Source organism: Bos javanicus, chromosome 2 (assembly GCF_032452875.1).
Source record: "Bos javanicus breed banteng chromosome 2, ARS-OSU_banteng_1.0, whole genome shotgun sequence".
Taxonomy (NCBI): domain Eukaryota; kingdom Metazoa; phylum Chordata; class Mammalia; order Artiodactyla; family Bovidae; genus Bos; species Bos javanicus.
In genome coordinates, this window is record NC_083869.1 from 129,010,793 (window position 1) to 129,029,883 (window position 19,091).

General features: G+C 50.8%; 1 protein-coding gene across 2 annotated transcripts; it reads left to right on the forward strand.

Moving 5' to 3' along the window:
• The first annotated feature begins 186 nt into the window (after positions 1 to 186).
• On the forward strand, positions 187 to 18,358 carry HMGCL (3-hydroxy-3-methylglutaryl-CoA lyase). 2 transcript variants are annotated; one of them, XM_061393441.1, is made up of 9 exons: positions 187 to 318; positions 4,319 to 4,402; positions 6,468 to 6,575; positions 7,243 to 7,338; positions 9,309 to 9,457; positions 11,967 to 12,030; positions 15,105 to 15,293; positions 16,565 to 16,690; positions 17,684 to 18,358. In XM_061393441.1, exons 1-9 carry the CDS (start codon positions 259 to 261, stop codon positions 17,783 to 17,785), a joined length of 978 nt encoding a protein of 325 aa, XP_061249425.1. In that variant the 5' UTR covers positions 187 to 258; the 3' UTR covers positions 17,786 to 18,358. The 2 variants fall into 2 exon arrangements, with proteins under 2 accessions (XP_061249425.1, XP_061249436.1); XM_061393452.1 differs by lacking the exon at positions 187 to 318 and adding an exon at positions 6,247 to 6,336.
• Positions 18,359 to 19,091: the final 733 nt, after the last annotated feature.

Here is a 19,091-nt window from a genome sequence, read left to right on the forward strand (position 1 = left end):
TAAGTCAGAGACTGTGGTGAATTTTTGTTCATCTTTATAGAGTCCTCACTTGCCCTTCGCACACAAAAAGCGCTCATAAATGAGGGCTAAGGAAACTGCCGAGAAGGAATAGAAACGTCGACAGGCTGGGGGCGGAGCCACCGCATGGCGTCACTACGGCGCTCCAGAGGCCCCGCCCCGTGGGCGGGGCTACGCCCACCTAGCCGTCAGTGTCACGTGGGACTCCGCTGAAGTGGCCGCATTGGAAGCTGGGCGGAGATGGCGACAGTGAAGAAGGTGCTCCCGCGGAGGCTGGTGGGCTTGGCGACCCTCCGGGCTGTAAGTGCCCCGTCACGTCCAGGGCCGGTCTTGAAGGCACCGTGAGGGTCAGGGTCTAGGATTTGGCCCCTAGCGGCTGCTCCCGTAGAGGCAGAGCCTAGGACTTCCCTGGTGGTTCAGCGGGTTAAGACTCCGCGCTGCCAGTGCGGGGTGCAAGGGTTTGATCCCTGGTGGGGCAACTGAGATCCCACGGGCAGTTCTGGGCAACCAAATGATTAAAAAAAAAATCGATACCATTTCTCTGAGAGGCAAAGCCGGACAGCTCTTTAGGCCAGAGTTGGGAGGTCTTTGAAGTCTTGGACACCACTCTGACTCGCCCAGATGCCTTGAGAGGCATGGGAAACTGACCCTCAGAGAAGGGGAGCGACTCTCCCGGGTCGTGGAGACTTGGAACGCCATCCTAGGCGTCCTGCTTCCCTGGCTAGGGCTCTTCTTGCGGACCCTGGCATCTTTCTATCATAGGGCTTCAGACTTCTTGAAGTTCCTCCTTAATGAAAGTCATGAATACTCAAGAATACCCTGCCAGTTCGAGTGGAAAAAGCCAGGCCATCCCCCTCTGTTGTTCTCCATTTCTAGTTCTTGTTGCGTTTGGGGACACTTGGTCCCAGCTAGATGAGCAGGACTTGGATCGCGTGTTGCTGGATGTGATTCCCCTGGAGTTGTACTTTGGGCTAGTTCGATCCTGATGTTCCGCCTTCTCTCCCATGCTCAGTGAGTGGAGGGAAAGTGTAGGAGACCTAACTGGGTAAAGAGTTGAATGCATTGTGTTGGTTAAAGCTCAAGCTGTGATGCCCCAGCGGTTCTGAAGCTACTTTTTAGGTTGAGTGACAAATCTCTAAATTCCAGTCATATTGACCTTTAACATGGAAAAAAAGAAAATCCTCAGGGTTGGTTTGGAGGTTCAGGAAAATGGAACTAAAGCATTTGACATTTTTCTAGCTCTTAGTAAGTGATAGGTCAGTTGTTGCTTTAGAGTTTAGAAGGAGTTAAAACTGTGTGCTGCTGCTACTGCTAAGTCACTTCAGTTGTGTCCGACTCTGTGTGACCCCATAGACGGCAGCCCACCAGGCTCCCCCGTCCCTGGGATTCTCCAGGCAAGAACACTGGAGTGGGTTGCCATTTCCTTCTCCGATGCATGAAAGTGAAAAGTGAAAGTGAAGTCACTCAGTCATGCCCGACCCTCAGCGACCCCATGGACTGCAGCCCACCAGGCTCCTCCGTCCATGGGATTTTCCAGGCAAGAGTACTGGAGTGGGGTGCCATTGCCTTCTCCGTAAAACTGTGTAGTGGTAAAAATTACATTGTCTTGGCAGTGGGGAAGTGGGTAGGGGGCTCTCAAAAAGCCACTTCAGTGTCTACTAGACCACCCTCCCCCACCAGTTGCTCATTGCAAATAAATCCGTGAAGTCCAACTTGAAAAGTTAAGAAAATTAAATGAGATGGTGAATGTCAGTGTTTGAAAAAACTCCTATTGCAATGAGATGGTAGTGGTAGGCATTCCATGAGGTTACTAGCATAGATTTGATATGAGAACCAGACAGTTAAGTGCAAACTTCCTCACTTCTAGCTGTGTGATTTGGGGTCCTTCTGAGGTCATTTCTTCCCCTGTGGAGTCGGGAGAGTAATACATGATAGTCCCTCATCGTATTGAAGCGACTTAGCAGCAGCAGCAGCATCATAGCATCATATAAGGACTAAAGGAAGTGCTGATGGCTGCGGCGCTGGCCTTTAGCCAGTGTTAGCTGTTGACATAGGTACCATAGCTCAGGAGGCTGTGGCTCAGGATTTGTGTGGTTAGAGGGGATTATTTCTATGCAGAACTCCACAAAGGGAATTAACTAGGTGTTTAACCCAGGCAACCCAGAGTAGCTCAAACTGTAAAGGATGTGCCTGCAATGCGGGAGACCTGGGTTTGGTCCCTGGGTTGGGAAGATCCCCTGAAGAGCAACCCACTCCGCTATTCTTGCCTGGAGAACTCCATGGACAGAGGAGCCTGGTGAGCTACAGTCCATGGGGTCACAAAGAGTCAGACACAGCTGAGCAATAGCACTTAACCCAGGCAAGAGAAAACGGGGGGGACCAGAGGGTGGCAGAGATAATGTGGCCTAGGGGTTAAGAGCGTGCATTCTAGATCCACACTGCTGGGTTCAGATATGGGCTCAGTAACTAGCTAACCATGTGACCTTGGGAAAATTACTTAATCTTCTTGAACTTCATATCTCTCATAGTAAAATGGGGACTTTAACAGTTCCTACCTAATAAGGTGTTGAGAGGATCGTATGGGTTAATATGTAAAAGGCTCTTTTATGTGCCTAAAAAATAGTAGATGCTTCATAAATGTGAATTGTTTTGTTAGTATATGAAGAGTTGTTATGAAGAAGTGTGTTATAGAATCAAGTTGATTCTGTTCTCATAAAAGGAACTTGAAACAATTCTTTCAACAACATTTACCAGTTATTTATTGAGTCCCTGTTAGGTCTCAGGGCCTCAGGGAAATATAACAATTAATAAAACAGAGTTCCTGCCTCTTGGAGCTTACATTCCAGTGGGATCCTTTTAGGGTAATGTACCAGCAGAAGCTGAACATCCCAACTGGAGGGAGATTCAGTTTGCAGGGATCTTCCAACCTAGCCTGTTGACTTCATGAAATTCAGTGGCTCATCACCTTAGCCTCTAGGAAGCTTTGTTGGCTAAAACCAAGGCCAGTTTGGGCAAGTTAAGTTCCGGCTGTTTGATAGCCAGGAATATTTCCTTCCTTAAGGGTTTTGGGAATGGGGATCCTTAGCAGATTGCTAGGGTCTTCCCTCATAGCTCAGTCAGTAAAGAATCTGCCTGCAATGCAGGAGACCTGGGTTCAATTCCTGGGTCAGGAAGATCCTCTAGAGAAGGAAATGGCAACCGACTCCAGTACTCTTGCCTGAAGAATCCCATGGACTGAGAAGCCAGGTGGGCTACAGTCCGTGGGGTCGCAAGAGTTTGGGCACAACTTAGCAACTAAGCCTCCACCACTAAGTAGATTGCCGGTACCCCTGCCCCTTGCCCTCCTGCAGTGTGTTCATCCAGATTAAATCTGGTGAAATGAAATTAATTTCAACAGTAATAAGTAGTACTAAGAACAATAGAGGAAAGGGAGAAAAAAACCTTGTATTACTTGGTGGTGAGGAGGGGAAGATTTTCTATAGAAGACTATATATAGGGCAGACTTTATACAGAGGCGACTCCAGGCCGTTGTTTTAATATCTTCAAATGCTGAAGGTTTCACCTCCTCTCAGACTCACTCCCCTTGTCACCACCCACCCTGTGATCATAACAGAGCAGAGCCTCTTCCATCCCTGCCACCCCACATAGTCCAAGACGACTCCTCTCCACACTTGGCAGTTGTCCTCCTCTGGGGCAGCTGTGCCCCGGGTGTGTGTGCTAAGTCACTTCAGTCGTGGCCGACTCCGTGCGACCCTGTGGACTGTAGCTCACCAGGCTCCTCTGTCCACGGGATTCTCCAGGCAAGAGTACTGGAGGGGGCTGCCGTTTCCTTCTCCAGCAGATTTTCCTGACCCAGGGATCGAACCACGTCTTTTAGGTCTCCTGCATTGATTGGCAGGGTTCTTAACCACGGGAAGGGTTCAGTACCACCTGGGAAGGTTCAAGTCAAACTAGGCTTTAGGAGAAATCAGTTCTGTTTGGGGACTTCTAAGTTTGAGAAGTACAAATAGGTTTGTTTAAAGAACAGTCTAAATGCCCAGTTGCCAGGTGGTTGGAAATGAGTCTGGATTTCAGGGGAGTTGCAAATGGTCCATACTGCAAGCATGAATCTCTTACTCTTTTCTTAAGTGAAATGTTCTTTTTGTTCTTGATTCTAAAACAGAGCAAATATGGATTAAAGGGTGAGAAATACTGCTTCTAGTCTCAGTATTGAGGATGGATACATTCTTTCTGATTTGTCCCCATGGAGAACTGTGACACTGTCTTCCTGTTACTTTTTGTTCCCTCTTTTAAACCACAGGTCAGCACCTCATCTGTGGGTACGTTCCCAAAGCAAGTGAAAATTGTGGAAGTTGGTCCTCGAGACGGACTACAAAATGAAAAGGTAAACGTGGAAATCAACCAAAAGATATTTCACAGGTACTGAGCGCTCCATGTCACGGGTGCCGAGCTGTGCCTGACTTTGGGCCCGTCTGGGAGGCCAGGCAGGCACCTGTGACAGTTCAGCCCCAAGTGATGTGATCCTGGGTCCCTCTCAAGGGCCTGTGGGGCGGGGTGGATGGTGAGAGCTGCAGGAGTGCGGGGGAAAGGTGAGGGCGTGCCTCATCCAGCAGCGACACGTCAGGGGATTCGGCCAGAGGAAGTTATGAAGGTCACATGCCAAGATTTAGCTTGGGAATGTCCCTTACAACCCTGGTGTAAGAGCAGGACAGTTGCAAATAACCAACATGTTCAGTATGAGGAAAAGTAGATCAAATACATTAATGACTTCATAAAATGTAATACTGTGAAGCTGTTAATGATATAGGAGTATATTAAGTGATGTAAGCAGATTATACAATACTGTATATATAATTACATACGTATTTATATATTAATATACATTTAATCTTATATATAAACAAAAAAGTTTGTATATGTGTGGAAGCATCTTCCGAGAAAAGGATCTTAGAACAGTGCTGTGTGATAGAACTTTCTATGAAGATGGAAATGTTGTAGATTTGAGCTGTCCCATACAGTAGCCACTAGATACATGTGGCTGTTAAGCACTTGAATTGTGGCTTGTATGGCTGGGGAATTGAATTTTTAAAATGTAGTTTCAGTTAGTTTAAATTTAAATAACCACATATGGCTCATGTGTAATGTACTGGACTGCACAGATCTAAAAAGTTACCTACCAGGGTATTAAGAGTGTTATCTCTGGCAGGTGTTAGGGTGGTTTTCTTTTGTTTGGGGTGTGTTTTTCTGAAATAATCATGTGTTAATTATTTTTTAAATTAAAAAAAAAAACCTTAAAATCTTAAAACATGCTTGCTGCTGCTGCTAAGTCGCTTCAGTCGTGTCCGACTCTGTGCAACCCCATAGATGGCAGCCCACCAGGCTCCCCCGTCCCTGGGATTCTCCAGGCAAGAACACTGGAGTGGGTTGCCATTTCCTTCTCCAATGCATGAAACTGAAAAGTGAACGTGAAGATACTCAGTCATGTCCGACTCTTAGCGACCCCATGGACTGCAGCCCACCAGGCTCCTCTGTCCGTGGGATTTTCCTGGCAAGAGTACTGGAGCATGCTTAGTCTACCTTTAATAATGAATGTTGGTTGTAAAAGACAGTTGTAAGGTCTCTGAGGGCAGGATTGTGTCTGTTCTGCTCACCACTGTATCTGTAGCTCCTAGCACATTCCTTGGAGCAGGGTGAGCCCTTCAATGGATTAAATTAAAACAGAGGGAGAGAAATTGGGGGTGGAAGAGGCTGGTGAGAAGGATTTGGGAGTTTTAGGATTTTGGACCCAATCTTGTAAGGACTAGGCAGCCAGGGGAAGCTTTTGAGCAGGAGGGTGAGATAATAGAGACTGTGTTTTAGAAGGATTCCTGTGTGGGATGAATTGGTAGAGGAAGATCATGGCGTAATAGACATGGGATGATAGTAGATTTGGAAATAGGAATCCACAGAGGCTGGTGAGCAGCCAGACAGGGTGTGGCGGGGGGAGAAAGAAGTAGTGGAGCATGTGAGGATGAGATCCTGTGCCACCTGAGACGGAAGGAGGAAGGTGTGGCCTGTTGGAGGCCATGTCTCATAGGATCCAGAGGGTTAGTCATCTAACCCTTTCAGGCCATGGCTCACTGGTCTCAATCTGTTTTTGATGGGGTCATAAAGTAACAGAGCTTTAGTTTAAAAGCCCGTATGACGGGCAAATACTGTTTCCATTGTAAGTATTAACTCCTTTTCAAGTGAGAAACTGCTTTCACTGCAAAATGCTCTCTGTGGAACTGGAAGACAAGCCTGTACTGCACCTATTGGCAGGATTACATGTGAATTCAGGTTAGTGTCTGACAGTGGAGACAGTGAAGCGGGTGCTGTAGAAAAAGCTTTGAACTGACTGCATTCTGAGACCATTTCGTGACTCACTTGGCCAGCCTGTCTTTTTCTGGTGTTTTCTCTTTGCATTACAGAATATTGTACCTACTCCAGTGAAAATCAAGCTAATAGACATGCTTTCCGAAGCAGGACTCCCTGTGGTAGAAGCCACCAGCTTCGTGTCTCCCAAATGGGTTCCACAGGTGAGCCCCGGCCTGCAGGCACATCTCAGATGCATTGGAAGTAAGTGGAGGTCAGGATGTAGGTTTCCAGGTCCTCACTTTTGTGAGCTCTCAGTGCTTCATAGTAACATGTACAGCAAAGGAGGGTGACTTGGGAGGAAGACTCGGTCTTGGCTGTGCCCCGCCTTGCCTGGTGAGGCCTTCCCCTCCCCAGGTTCAAGGTGATGTCTCTGGCTCTAGAAGCCTAGAATCTCTAGGCCTGTCTAGAGATGTGGCTTCCGTGTTTGTCGAAAGGGGAAGCTGGACAGCTCCTGCATCACAGAGACAGCCAAATGGGAAGAAAGATCCTGGTCCAGCTGAGTGTTAGGTGACAGGGAGCTGAGCCCAGGGTCGGACTCAGAGCACGTTCTCAACCAGTGGCTAGAAGTATCATTGCTGCTGGTGCGGCTCATGTAGAGTCGACAGTGTTAGCCACATGGAGAAACTGGGGTTCTCACCCATGCTAGGGAGCCTTCTGGCTCATCAGCCGTCAAACAAGTAGTGAAAGCCTTGGGGAGACTCAGCTCTGCAAAAGGCCTCTTTTCTCCAAGGGTCCTGGAGAACAGAGATTTTGTGCTAAAAAGGCTTTCTCTACCTGAGCTCTCTGCCGCCTTGGTGGTGAATTGGCAATGTCTCCTTTGGCTCCCAGATGGCTGACCATGCTGAAGTCTTGAAAGGCATCCAGAAATTTCCTGGCGTCAACTACCCAGTCCTGACCCCAAACTTCAAAGGCTTCCAGGCAGCGGTAAGAGACTCATTTTTGGTTGGGGAGTGCCCCTGAAAAGAGATGGATGGCATGGGCCCCTGTCTTGTCCCTGAGCCTCAGTCTCTGTCCCAGGATTCTGTCCGAACGACTTGTCTCCAGCAGTGGTGGGCATCGTCAGACAGACCCGGGGAGGGGGTCCTGGCCCCGCCACTCTCAGCTCTCTGATTTGACAAGCTGTTAAACCTCTTTGAGCCTCAGGTTCTGCCCATGAAATAAGGTTAATGGTAGTACCTACCATTGTGAGGATTTCAGAGGACAGGATGCACATAAATTGCTTAGTAAGAGCCTGGTAGAAGGTGAGTACTTAATAAATGTTCACTCCTGTTCCTGTCGCCCATCTCCTCTTGAGAGGTAAGCAAGCTGTCCACAAATTTAGAGGTAGTTGCTAGTATCTAACTTTTTTATCATTTCAGATGAGAATTTCTTTGGAGATGTTGATTCTGAATTTAGGCCACAAGGGACTTCCGGGGTGGTGCCGGCAGCAGCACTGTGGGTCCTTGGGGGAAGGCCAAGGCTTCTTTGTTTGGGGATATGATTCACTGTATTAATTTCCTACGGCTGCCATTACACGATACCAAACACTCGGTGAAAGGTGAAAGAGAACAGAAACGTTCTCTCTCCCAGTCAGCAGGCTGCAAGTCTGCACAGGGTGGCAGCAGGTTCCTTCGGAGGGCCCTGAGAGGGCGTCGTTCCCGCCTCTCGGCTGGTTTCCGGCGATGATTAGCAGTCCTCAGCGTTCCTCAGCCTGTGGGCGCATCACGTCAGGGTCCACCTCTACCTTTGCCGGCCTTTCCTCTATCTTCACACGAGCGCCTTCTTATTTCGGCGTGGAGACCAATGTGACCTCATCTTAACCCTATACATCTATCTACAGTGATCCTGCTATCAAACAGGGTCACATTCTGAGGTTCTGGGGGTTGTTGTTGTTGTTCAGTCACCCAGTCGTGTCCAACTCTTTGTGACCCCATGGACTGCAGCACATCAGGCCTCCCTGTCCCTCACCATCTCCTGAAGTTTGTCCAAGTTCATGTCCATTGCATCAGTGATGCCATCCAGCTGTCTCATCCTCTGACGCCGTGTTCTTCTGCCCTCAGTCTTTCCCAGCATCAGGGACTTTTCCAATGAGTCCGCTGTTAGCATCAAATGACTAAAATCCTGGAGCTTCAGCTTCCACGTCAGTCCTTCCAGTGAATATTAAGATTGACTGGTTTGATCTCCTTGCTGTCCAGGGGACTTGCAGGAGTCTCCTCCAGCACCACAGTTTGAAGGCATCAATTCTTTGGCGTTCTGCCTTCTTACAGTCCAGCTCTCACAACTGTACATGACCACTGGGAAGACCATAGCCTTGACTATACGGACCTCTGTTGGCAGAATAATGTCTCTGCTTTTGAACATACTGTCTAGGCCTGTCATGGCTTTCCTGCCAAGAAGCAATCATCTTCTGACTTAATGGCTGCAGTCACCATCTGCAGTGACTTTAGAGCCCAAGAAGAGGAAATCCGTCACTACTTCCACCTTTTCCCCTTCTATTTGCCATGCAGTCATGGGGCTGGATGCCATGATCTTATTTTTTTTAATTTAGTTTTAGGCCGGCTCTTTCAGTCTCCTTCATGCTCATCAAGAGGCTCTTTAGTTCCTTTTCGCTTTCTGCCATTAGAGTGGTATCATCCGCAGATCTGAGGTTATTGGTGTTTCTCCCGCCTATCTTAAGACTTTAAGCATGACCTTCCTCACATGGGAGATGAGTTCAATTGTCCAGTGGTTAACACATTCTTTTAGTACTACCCTTTTTGGGAATTGGGTTGAGGATTGACCTTTTCCAGGATAGTACTGGGGGTAGGAGGGACACAGTTCAACTTATAGTAGTACTCATATGTCATAAAATTCACTCTGGGTGGGTATTCCATCAAGAGAAAATCGCTGAAAGGAATTCACCTGGCTGTTGGCAGGTTGCTGCCGGAGCCAAGGAAGTGGCCATCTTTGGAGCCGCCTCTGAACTCTTCACCAAGAAGAACATCAACTGCTCCATAGATGAGAGTTTGCAGCGGTTTGATGAAATCTTGAAGGCAGCTCGGGCAGCCGGTATCTCTGTGCGGGGGTGAGTCTGGCTACGCTGGTGCTGCCTCCTTTCCTCAGAGCATTCTGGAACAGGGCCAGCCTCTGACTCCAGCGACCTCCCTCACAGGCTCCTTATCCTGGGTGCAGGGAGCCAGAGCTCCACACCCAGACGTCTTTTCCCAAGTAAAACAGGGTCAGAAGAAATCCTGGCAAGTGCTTTCTCCAAACCTGATTTTTGGATCCTTTCACCCCACGAATCTAGCAGGACAGGGTCCTAAACAGGGCTTGTGGAGGTCAGCGTAACCCTGGCTCCACCACCAGCTCGTCACACGTCCCTGAGGAATCCCCTCGGCCTCTGAGGTGTCTCCAGCATCACATCTTTAATGGCAGCAGTGCCAGGTGTTGTCCACATATTATCTGAAGATAGCCTCTCAGGCACCCAGCACGGAGGGCACTCTCCCCGCTTCCAGATGATGAAACTGAGGCTCCAGAAGGATGAAGAGTGCTGTAAAGTCACAACCGACTGCAGCCAGAATACGCATCCGATCACATCGCCGCCTGGTTGAACGTCTGCCAGTGCTCGTCAACTGCAGACTTCAGCGGGTTTACAGCCCCTGCGCAGCTCAGCCCCTGCCGCTCTCTGCAGCTCACGTCTCCCCTCTGGCCCCGTCTCCTCTGCACACTGCATTCAGCCAGTGGGAACCTCTTTCCGTCTGTCACATGGGCCAGTTCTCTCCTTCCCCTGGGCCTTTGCATGTGCTTTCCGTAGACTCAGACCACCCTTCCTTCTACATCCTACTTGCCAGGGCTCACTCCTGCTCACCTTCAGATCCTCTCCTGGTGCCAGTTTCTCCAAGAAGCTTGCTTCTCTTCCCTCAGGTGGAGTTGGCGCCCCTTCTCTGGGCTCCCAGAGTCCCCTGGACATCCTCTGACATAGTACTTACCGCTTGTTACATTCTCCGCTGCCTCCCACCTCCCACTAGACTCTGTGTTCTGTGAAGGCAGAGCCCACATCTCCGTCGGTCCCTGGCATGTGCTGTCTCCCGTCTCTGGGCCTAGCACATAGTAGGTGCTCAGAAACCGATGGGCAGATGGATGGATGGGAAAGCAAGGACGTGTCAGGTCTGCCTGACTCCCAAGTCTGTGCTCTTTCCTCAGGATTTCTTTTAGCTTTTCCATGCTCAGCAGTGATTGGAGAGTAAGGAGAATGAAGATGGCAAAATACACTGAGTTGTTTGAGTCTGAAATTATTTATCCAGCAAACATTTATTCTGCCTCTTAATATGCAGCATCATTTGTTAGACTCTAAAAGATTTAATGGAGCCTCTGCCTCAGTGGGATGAGTGGGCTCAGAAAGCATCTAAACTCAAGATCCAGACTCCTCACCACAGCTCAACGAGCCCCCATGATCAGGATGGTGGCCGCCTCTCCAGCCCCCTGTTGTAGCCCTTTGCCCCTTGCTCCCCACACCTGTTTTTCTGTCCTTTGTTGTATGTTTTGAGCACACCTCCTCTTTCATCGGACTTCCCTGGTGGCTCAGTGGTGGAGAATCTGCCTGCCAGTGCAGGAGCTGCAGGTTCAATCTCTGGGTCAGGAAGATCCCCTGGAGAAGGAAATGACCACCCACTCCAGTATTCTTGCCTGGAGAATCCCAAGGACAGAGGAACCTGGCAGGCTACAGTCCATGGGGTCGCAAAGAGTCAGACATAACTGAGCGACTGAACAGCTCTTCCACCTTGGGGCCTCTGCACTGGTCCTTTGCCTGGAATGTGGCTGTCCCCGCCACCTCAGTCAAGTGTCACATCCTCACAAGATCTACCTGGGCCATCCTAGCTGCGGTTGGCCTCCGGTGCTCCTGCCACACTTCCCTTGTCTCTCCTTCACAGCACATCACTTTCTGAGATTACCTCCTTTCCCTACTAGATCTGATTTATCATGTCTCCCTAACTTGAAACCTTAAGCTCTGTGGCGGTGGGGACCTGCTTGGCCTTGCTCACTGCCCTTCTCCAGTGCCTGGCGCACTGTGGGCAGCTCAGTAAACCTCAGTCGAATAAATGAGTGTATGCGCCCCCTGGCAGCCCGCCGGTGCCGCTGACCCCTCGGGCCTCAGGCCAGCCCAGCTTTCTTGTGCCCGCTTCAGTTTCATGTACCCTTCCTTGGTTCTTTCCTGAGGGGAGCCCCACCCGGGCCCACATTCTGCTCTCCTCACCCCGTGCAGTCAGCTGGCTGCTCATAGAGCTCCTCCTCCTCCGTGGCTGGTCTCTGGTTGCCTCTCCTGAGACCTGGGCATCATTGGCCTCCTCACCCACAGGCCTGTTGGCTTCTTCCCTTCCCTGCGTGGCGCTGCACTGCCCACTCCTGGCACTGAGCGGCACTGCCATCGTCTGGCTCACCAGCATGGAATTAGCCTTTGCCCCGGGCCCTCAGCCTCCTGCCCGGCCTCAGGTTTGGGTGGGGCTGACCAGGGCGATGTGTCAAACAGCCAACCTGCCCCAGCCCTGTTAGCCAGAGAGCCCAGGTGCACTGACACCATTCCTGTTTTCCCACAGGTACGTCTCCTGTGTGCTTGGATGCCCCTACGAAGGGAAGATCTCCCCGGCTAAAGTCGCTGAGGTCTGTGTGTGTGTGTGTCCGGCAGGGGAGGGGCGGGTTCACGAGGTTTGGCTTCCATGCCGGGCCCTGAGTGTGCAGGTTACTCTCGCCACCCTTTCCTGGTGGGTCACTGATTTCATTTGTTAACTCAGCTCCTTCCTTAAGACCCTGTGAGAGCACAGCCCTGCACTCACCCCGGTGGTGGGCCACTCCTAGCCTGGCAGGGAGTCTCTGAAGCCCCTGCCCTCTACCCCAGAGCAGAAGCCTCTGACTCAGTTCCCAGGCTGGTCAGTGAAAGGTGATGACTGAGGTGAGGATCCTCTGCAGAGGGCTCCCTTCTTGTGCTTGGGGAGACATCCTGGAATGCGAAGTCAAGTGGGCCTTAGAAAGCATTACTACGAACAAAGCTAGTGGAGGTGATGGAATTCCATTTGAGCTATTTCAAATCTTAAAAGATGATGCTGTGAAAGTGCTGCACTCAGTATGTCAGCAAATTTGGAAAACTCAGCAGTGGCCACAGGACAGGAAAAGGTCAGTTTTCATTCCAATCCCAAAGAAAGGCAATGCCAAAGAATGTTCAAACTACTGCACAATTGCACTCATCTCACACACTAGCAAAGTAATGCTCAAAATTCTCCAAGCCAGGCTTCAACAGTACACGAACCGTGAACTTCCAGATGTTCAAGCTGGTTTTAGAAAAGGCAGAGGAACCAGAGATCAAATTGCCAACATCTGCTGGATCGTTGAAAAAACAAGAGAGTTCCAGAAAAACATCTACTTCTGTTTTATTGACTACGCCAAAGCTTTTGTGTAGATCACCACAAACTGGGAAATTCTTCAAGAGATGGGAATTCCAGACCACCTGACCTGCCTCCTGAGAAATCTGTATGCAGGTCAAGAAGCAACAATTATAACTGGACATGGAACAACAGACTGGTTCCAGATTGGGAAAGGAGTACATCAAGGCTATATATTGACACCCTGCTTATTTAACTTATACGTAGAGTACGTCATGCGAAATGCCGGGCTGGATGAAGCACAAGCTGGAATCAAGATTTCCAGGAAAAATATTAATAACCTCAGCTAGGCAGATGATACCACCCTTATGGCAGAAAGCTAAGATGAACTAAAGAGCCTCTTGATGAAAGTGGAAGAGGAGAGTGAAAAAGTTGGCTTAAAACTCAACATTCAGAAAACTAAGATCATGGCATTCAGTCCCATCACTTCATGGCAAGTAGATGGGGAAACAATGGAAACAGTGAGAGACTTTATTTTGGGGGCTCCAAAATCACTGCAGATGGTGACTGCAGCCATGAAATTAAAAGAAGCTTGCTCCTTGGAAGAAAAGCTATGACCAACCTAGATGGCATATTAAAAAGCAGAGACATTACTTTGCCAATAAAAGTCCATCTAGTCAAAGCTATGGTTTTTCCAGTAATTTATGGATGTGAGAGTTGAACTATAAAGAAAGCTGAGTGCCAAAAAATTGATGCTTTTGAACTGTGGTGTTGGAGAAGACTCTTGAGAGTCCCTTGGACTGCAAGCAGATCCAACTAGTCCATCCTAAAGGAAATCGGTCCTGAATATTCATTGGAAGGACTGATGTTGAAGCTGCAACTCCAGTAGTTTGGCCACCTGATGTGAAGAACTGACTCAATGGAAAAGACCCTGCTGCTGGGAAAGACTGAAGGTGGGAGGAGAAGAAGATGACAGAGGATAAGATGGTTGGATGGCATCACCGACTTGATGGACATGAGTTTGAGCAAGCTCTGGGAGTTGGTGATGGACAGGGAAGCCTGGCATCTTGCAGTCCGTGGTGTCACAAAGAGTCAGGACACGACTGAGCAATTGAACTGAGAAGAACACGGGGCAGGAAATGAGTTCGAGCAGCCCAAGAGCTTGTGTCATTTTGTCCTCAAAGCCACCCTGCAGGAAATTCCTTGGTTAGAACTCTATGCTCTCAATGCCATGGGCCCAGGGTTCGATCCCTGGTTGGGGAACTAAGATCCTGCATGTGGCACAGAGCAGCCAAAACAAAACAAACAGATCACCCTGCACTTCTGGAGTTCTTGTTATTCCAATTTACGATTAAGGAAACTGACACTGACTGACTTGCATGCAGGTTGCATGTGGAGAAAGCAGGTCTCAGCCCATGTCTGTCTGCCTCCAGCGCCCTCCTGCTCTTCCTGCACACCAGGTAGCAGCCAGAAACGAGCGGTGGCTAACAGGAGCCACTGCTTCCTGAAAGTGGCCGCTGCAGTCCAGACCTTAGCCTCCTGTTCCCCGAGTCCTCCCCAAAGGCTCGTCCTCGTTTTTCAGGAGCAGAGATTGAAGCTCAGGAAAGTGAGGTCCGCTGCCAAGGTTCCCCAGCCAGTGAGCAGCAGGACTGGGGCATTACTTCAGCATCATGTCACTCCGCCACCCGCCGCCTTTGCTGCATCCTCTCCCGCCCACCAGCTGCCACGGGCTCCTTGTCACCCTGCCTGCGTGGGCAGTGGAGGAGGGGCCCACCATTTCCTTCATCCCACAGACCACTGTTGAGTATCGAGTATCGTTTCCGTCCTTGGCCCTGCCACATCCTTCCTCCCCCTTCTCCCCAGAGCAGTGGAGGGCAGCATCTCATGGAGCAGATCCCGCTCTGGTTCTGCCATGATCTTAGCAGTTTATGGACGGGCTTCTGAATTTTTCATAGCCAGGTCCTTCTCTTAAAAATAGAGAACTAGCACTTCAGACCCCTGACTTCACACATCTGCTTACCAAGGATAGAGCCACCTGAAGGGAATCGGTTCTCCTGATTCCCGCCCCAGGTCTGACACCGTGGGTGAAGGTGGTAAGGGAAGGATCAGCTGGAGTCTGAGACCCTCGGAGGAAAGCCGCAGGGGTTAGAGCCCGGGGCCTGCACCGATGGCCAGCGCTGCTCCTCACGTCTGTCTCCCAGTGAGCAGAGTGAGGAATCAGTCCCACTCACAGAGTTAGTTGTAAGGAGTCTCTGGTCCAAGAGGAGCTTGGTGCCTCGGACGTGGAGGTGTTCTGCGGAGGCCAAGGACCCCGGCTTGAGGAATCCGGGTCCTCCAAGAGCCTGCTTGTCTCCCCAGGTCACCAAGAAGCTGTACTCCATGGGCTGCTACGAGATCTCCCTGGGGGACACCATCGGCGTGGGCACCCCTGGGGCCATGAAGGACATGCTGTCTGCTGTCCTGCAGGAGGTGCCAGTGACAGCCCTGGCCGTCCACTGCCATGACACCTACGGCCAGGCCCTGGCCAACACCTTGACGGCCCTGCAGGTAATCAGGGCATGTCCTCGGATAGAGGCACACGTCCATTCTCCCGCAGGGCAGGGCAGCAGGACAGCTGTGTTTCGTTTATTCTTTGAGCAAGCCTTCACTGTGTGCCCACACCTGTGTGCCAGGCCCCGGGCTGGCCACGGTGGACACAGACATGCCACCCTGCCCTGAAAGTGCCTGCATCTGTCAGGAAAGACAGTGGAGAGTTAGGTGACAATCCTAACGCACTGTGACAATGTCATGGGGACTGAGGATGGTCCCCATCCCAGCTGGGGGTGGGGGAGGGCAGAGAGGATTCGCCAGAGAAGGCCTCAGCGAGGCTTGAAGGACATGAAGCTGAGCAGTTGAAAAAGGGAAGCGGAAAGGTGACCAGGCAGCACTGCATTGTAAACAAGACTAAGGCGGGCTCAGGAGGACTGGGGTGCGCTGGCCCCACCACGGCATGCAGGGCTGTGAGTGCGCATGCGTGCACCAGTGAGGGGTGGGGGGGATCCTTTGATGCTCTTTGCCCAAAGACTGGACCAAGACCTCAGACTGAGTTTCTCTTGAGGTTAGCTTCTTGTGGGTTGGCCCAGAACAAGGGTCCAATGGCCCAAGAGTCCCTTAGAAAGTTCTGCGTGTCTGACCACAGGCTGCCTTGCTGCAGGAAGTCTAGTGTAGTGTTTAGGTTAGTAGAGCAACCCTGCGCCGTCTTTTTTTACCCATTTTTATCTCTCACGTTACCTCCTTGAGGCTCATGTCTTTAAGCCAAATGATTCTATGACTTTCTGGGTCTTATTTTCTCAGAGTTGAGGCTTAAGGAGAGAGAAAATGAAACAGTCATCTCGGAAAGTGGGAGCAACTGATCGAGAGAAGTGGGATCAATCCAGAGAAGCGACCTTGGGGTCAGAGGCCTGACGTGGGGTGCAGGAGAGGGGGTGGTAAACGAGTACAGGAAAACAACGGGGGTCTGAAACCTCAGCAGTTGGGAGGAGTTACTTTAGGTGAGCCATCAGGAAGGGCGTCTCTGAGGAGGTGGCTTTTAGGCTGAGAAGGAGAAGTTGAGGAGCCAACCATGAAAGGAAGGAGGAAAGATTCCTGGCAGAAGAAACTGTAGTAAAAAAGACTCACACTGTTTTAGGAACCAAAAAGAGGAACAGTTTCTTTCAGTGGGATTTTCATAAACTGAAGGAATGAATAATTTGAGTGGAATTTCAGGCAGCCACTGAAAGGGAGTTGGTAGGCTCAGACCCCCCACAGTGACAGCCATATTCCACCATCCTTGTTTTCAGATGGGAGTGAGTGTCATGGACTCTTCCGTGGCAGGACTGGGAGGCTGTCCCTATGCACAGGGGGCATCGGGAAACTTGGCCACCGAGGACCTGGTCTACATGCTGGCCGGCCTGGGCATTCACACGGTAAGCCCGCCTGCCCCCTGGTGGTGACGGCCCCGAGCTGACTGGAGCTCTGCCTGAAGCCGGAGCTGCTGGGTTTGTTCTGGGTTTTTGTGGTGGCGTTGGTGCAGTTAGGAGGAGAAGGGCGCCACGGGACTAAGGCTTTTCTGTCATATGATTTGAGATAACAGAGCGTGGTCGATGGGGGCTATGAGAAGACCAGGCCCTTGGCGCGGGTTTGAGAGTTCCATCTGAGGCGGCACCAAGAGCCCTGGAAGGGGCAAGGCCATGGCCTGAAATGAGTCGGTTCTCTCTGGACCTTTGTTTTCTCCTCTGGAAAAAATGAGGGCAATAGAATTGCACGCCCTCCCCTCCTGCTCCCCGGGCTCTGCCAGAGTCAGTGAGGGCCCGCAGCGTGGGCTGGAAACACTATAGCATCTGTGCTTTGAGATCAGACAGACTGGGTTTAAAACCTAGTCCTGCCACTCAGGCTGTGTGACCTGACAGATGACTTCAGCACTTTGGGCCTTAAGAAATGGGAATAAATAATAGCACTTATCTCATAGGATAAGAAAGAAAATGTAGCCCAGAGCTAAGCAAATAGTACACAGCAGTAAATAGGAGCTTGTTGTTAATATAAAGAGGTTTCAGTGTGGCCTTTTTAGCTGGTGTTTCTACCCCTGCTGCTCTGCCTTCATTACCCTGACTTCATACGCAGCGTTTCACCACTGTGGGCCCAGCCTGTGCTAGACCCTGGAGTACCGAACAGGACTACTGGCTCCCTTCTGGGGTGCGGCACCTCAAACCATGTCACACACTGAGGGCAGTCAGAGGGGAACCCCATGTGCCAGGAGGACACCACCTCACAGACAGCCGGCAGTTGTTTTAGGGGAACAAGAGCATGATTGTCTTCACCTTCACTTTCTCAGCAGCACGGTTTTCTGTCCAGTCGGATGTTTCCCTGGGTGTTGAGGGCAGGTTGTGACTTAACTGCATCCTCTGACTTGTTTCTCAAAGGGTGTGAACCTCCAGAAGCTCCTGGAAGCTGGGGCCTTCATCTGTCAAGCCCTGAACAGAAGAACCAACTCCAAAGTGGCTCAGGCTACCTGTAAACTGTGAGCCACTGGGTCCCTGAGCCCTGGGGACCGTGTGGGAATAGGGACAGCTGTGGATGAATCATGGATGGGCAAGTGGAAATGGGAATGCAGTTAACCGGAGCAGGCACTTCACTGTCAGCTCTGCACGTGGGTCTCTCCTGGAAGGAAGGAGGTGGACAGGAGTTGCCTGGCTGCAGGCCCTCCCTGCCTGACCTGAGTATGAGTGAGAGGTTTGGGTAGCTGGAGGTCTCCTTCCACCTGGACCCAAAGGCCCAGGAGTTGAAAGCCTAAGGGCTCTTGGGAACCCAATTCTCTGGCCTGGGTTGATCCTCAAGTCTCATCTCTGGGTGAAACCTGCCAGCTGGCCACTCTCCACAACTTGCTGCTGTCATATTCTTGAGGGCCATCGCTCTGACTTTGTAGGGCAAAGGGGCCTGGAGGAATTTTTCCCTCAGCTGGCAGAGGGCACTTGGTGAAGGGGTGAGGGCTGAGCAGCTGTGGTGGCCACCTGCCAACTCCAGCACCTCTGCAAAACCTCCACTTTGAACATGATTGTTGAAAACAGATGACATAATTAAAGGTTTAATGACAACCATTCCAGTGTTCTCTTGTGCAGGTGTGTGTATACATGAGACGGAGCGGAAAGCATCTTTACATTTCCTCTGAGAGGAAAATGGAGGCTTCAGTTTATTAACCTCTGAGTTTTCTCTCTCCTCCTCCTCAGAATTGGGGAAATCGGTGGTAATGACTTACTCAGCACTGACCAGGGAACCCTGGAGAGGTTGTTTTTGAGGCTGTTGGCTCTGTGACCAGGACTGTTTGTGGCACAAGGTCCTCTGGGCCAGGGCAGGCGGAGCTCTAGGCGCCCTGGGGACCAGGGGACCAGTCAGCATCCCTGGTGGACTCCAGCAGGCCCAGGGCACTCCAGGCTGTGGGACGCCCATGTGCCTTTCTTCCTCTGCTCCGGTTTCCTCATTCAGTATGTGTGCATGTTAGTGGCTCTACTGCTGCTGCTGCTGCTAAGTCACTTCAGTCGTGTCCGACTCTGTGCGACCTCAGAGATGGCAGCCCACCAGGCTCCCCCGCCCCTGGGATTCTCCAGGCAAGAACACTGGAGTGGGTTGCCATTTCCTTCTCCAATGCATATAAGTGAAAAGTGAAAGGGAAGTCGCTCAGTCGTGTCCAACTCCTAGCGACCCCATGGACTGCAGCCCACCAGGCTCCTCCATCCATGGGATTTTCCAGGCAAGAGTACTGGACTGGGATGCCATTGCCTTCTCCTAATGTTAGTGGCTCAGTCGTGTCCAGTCGTGTCCAACTCTGCAACC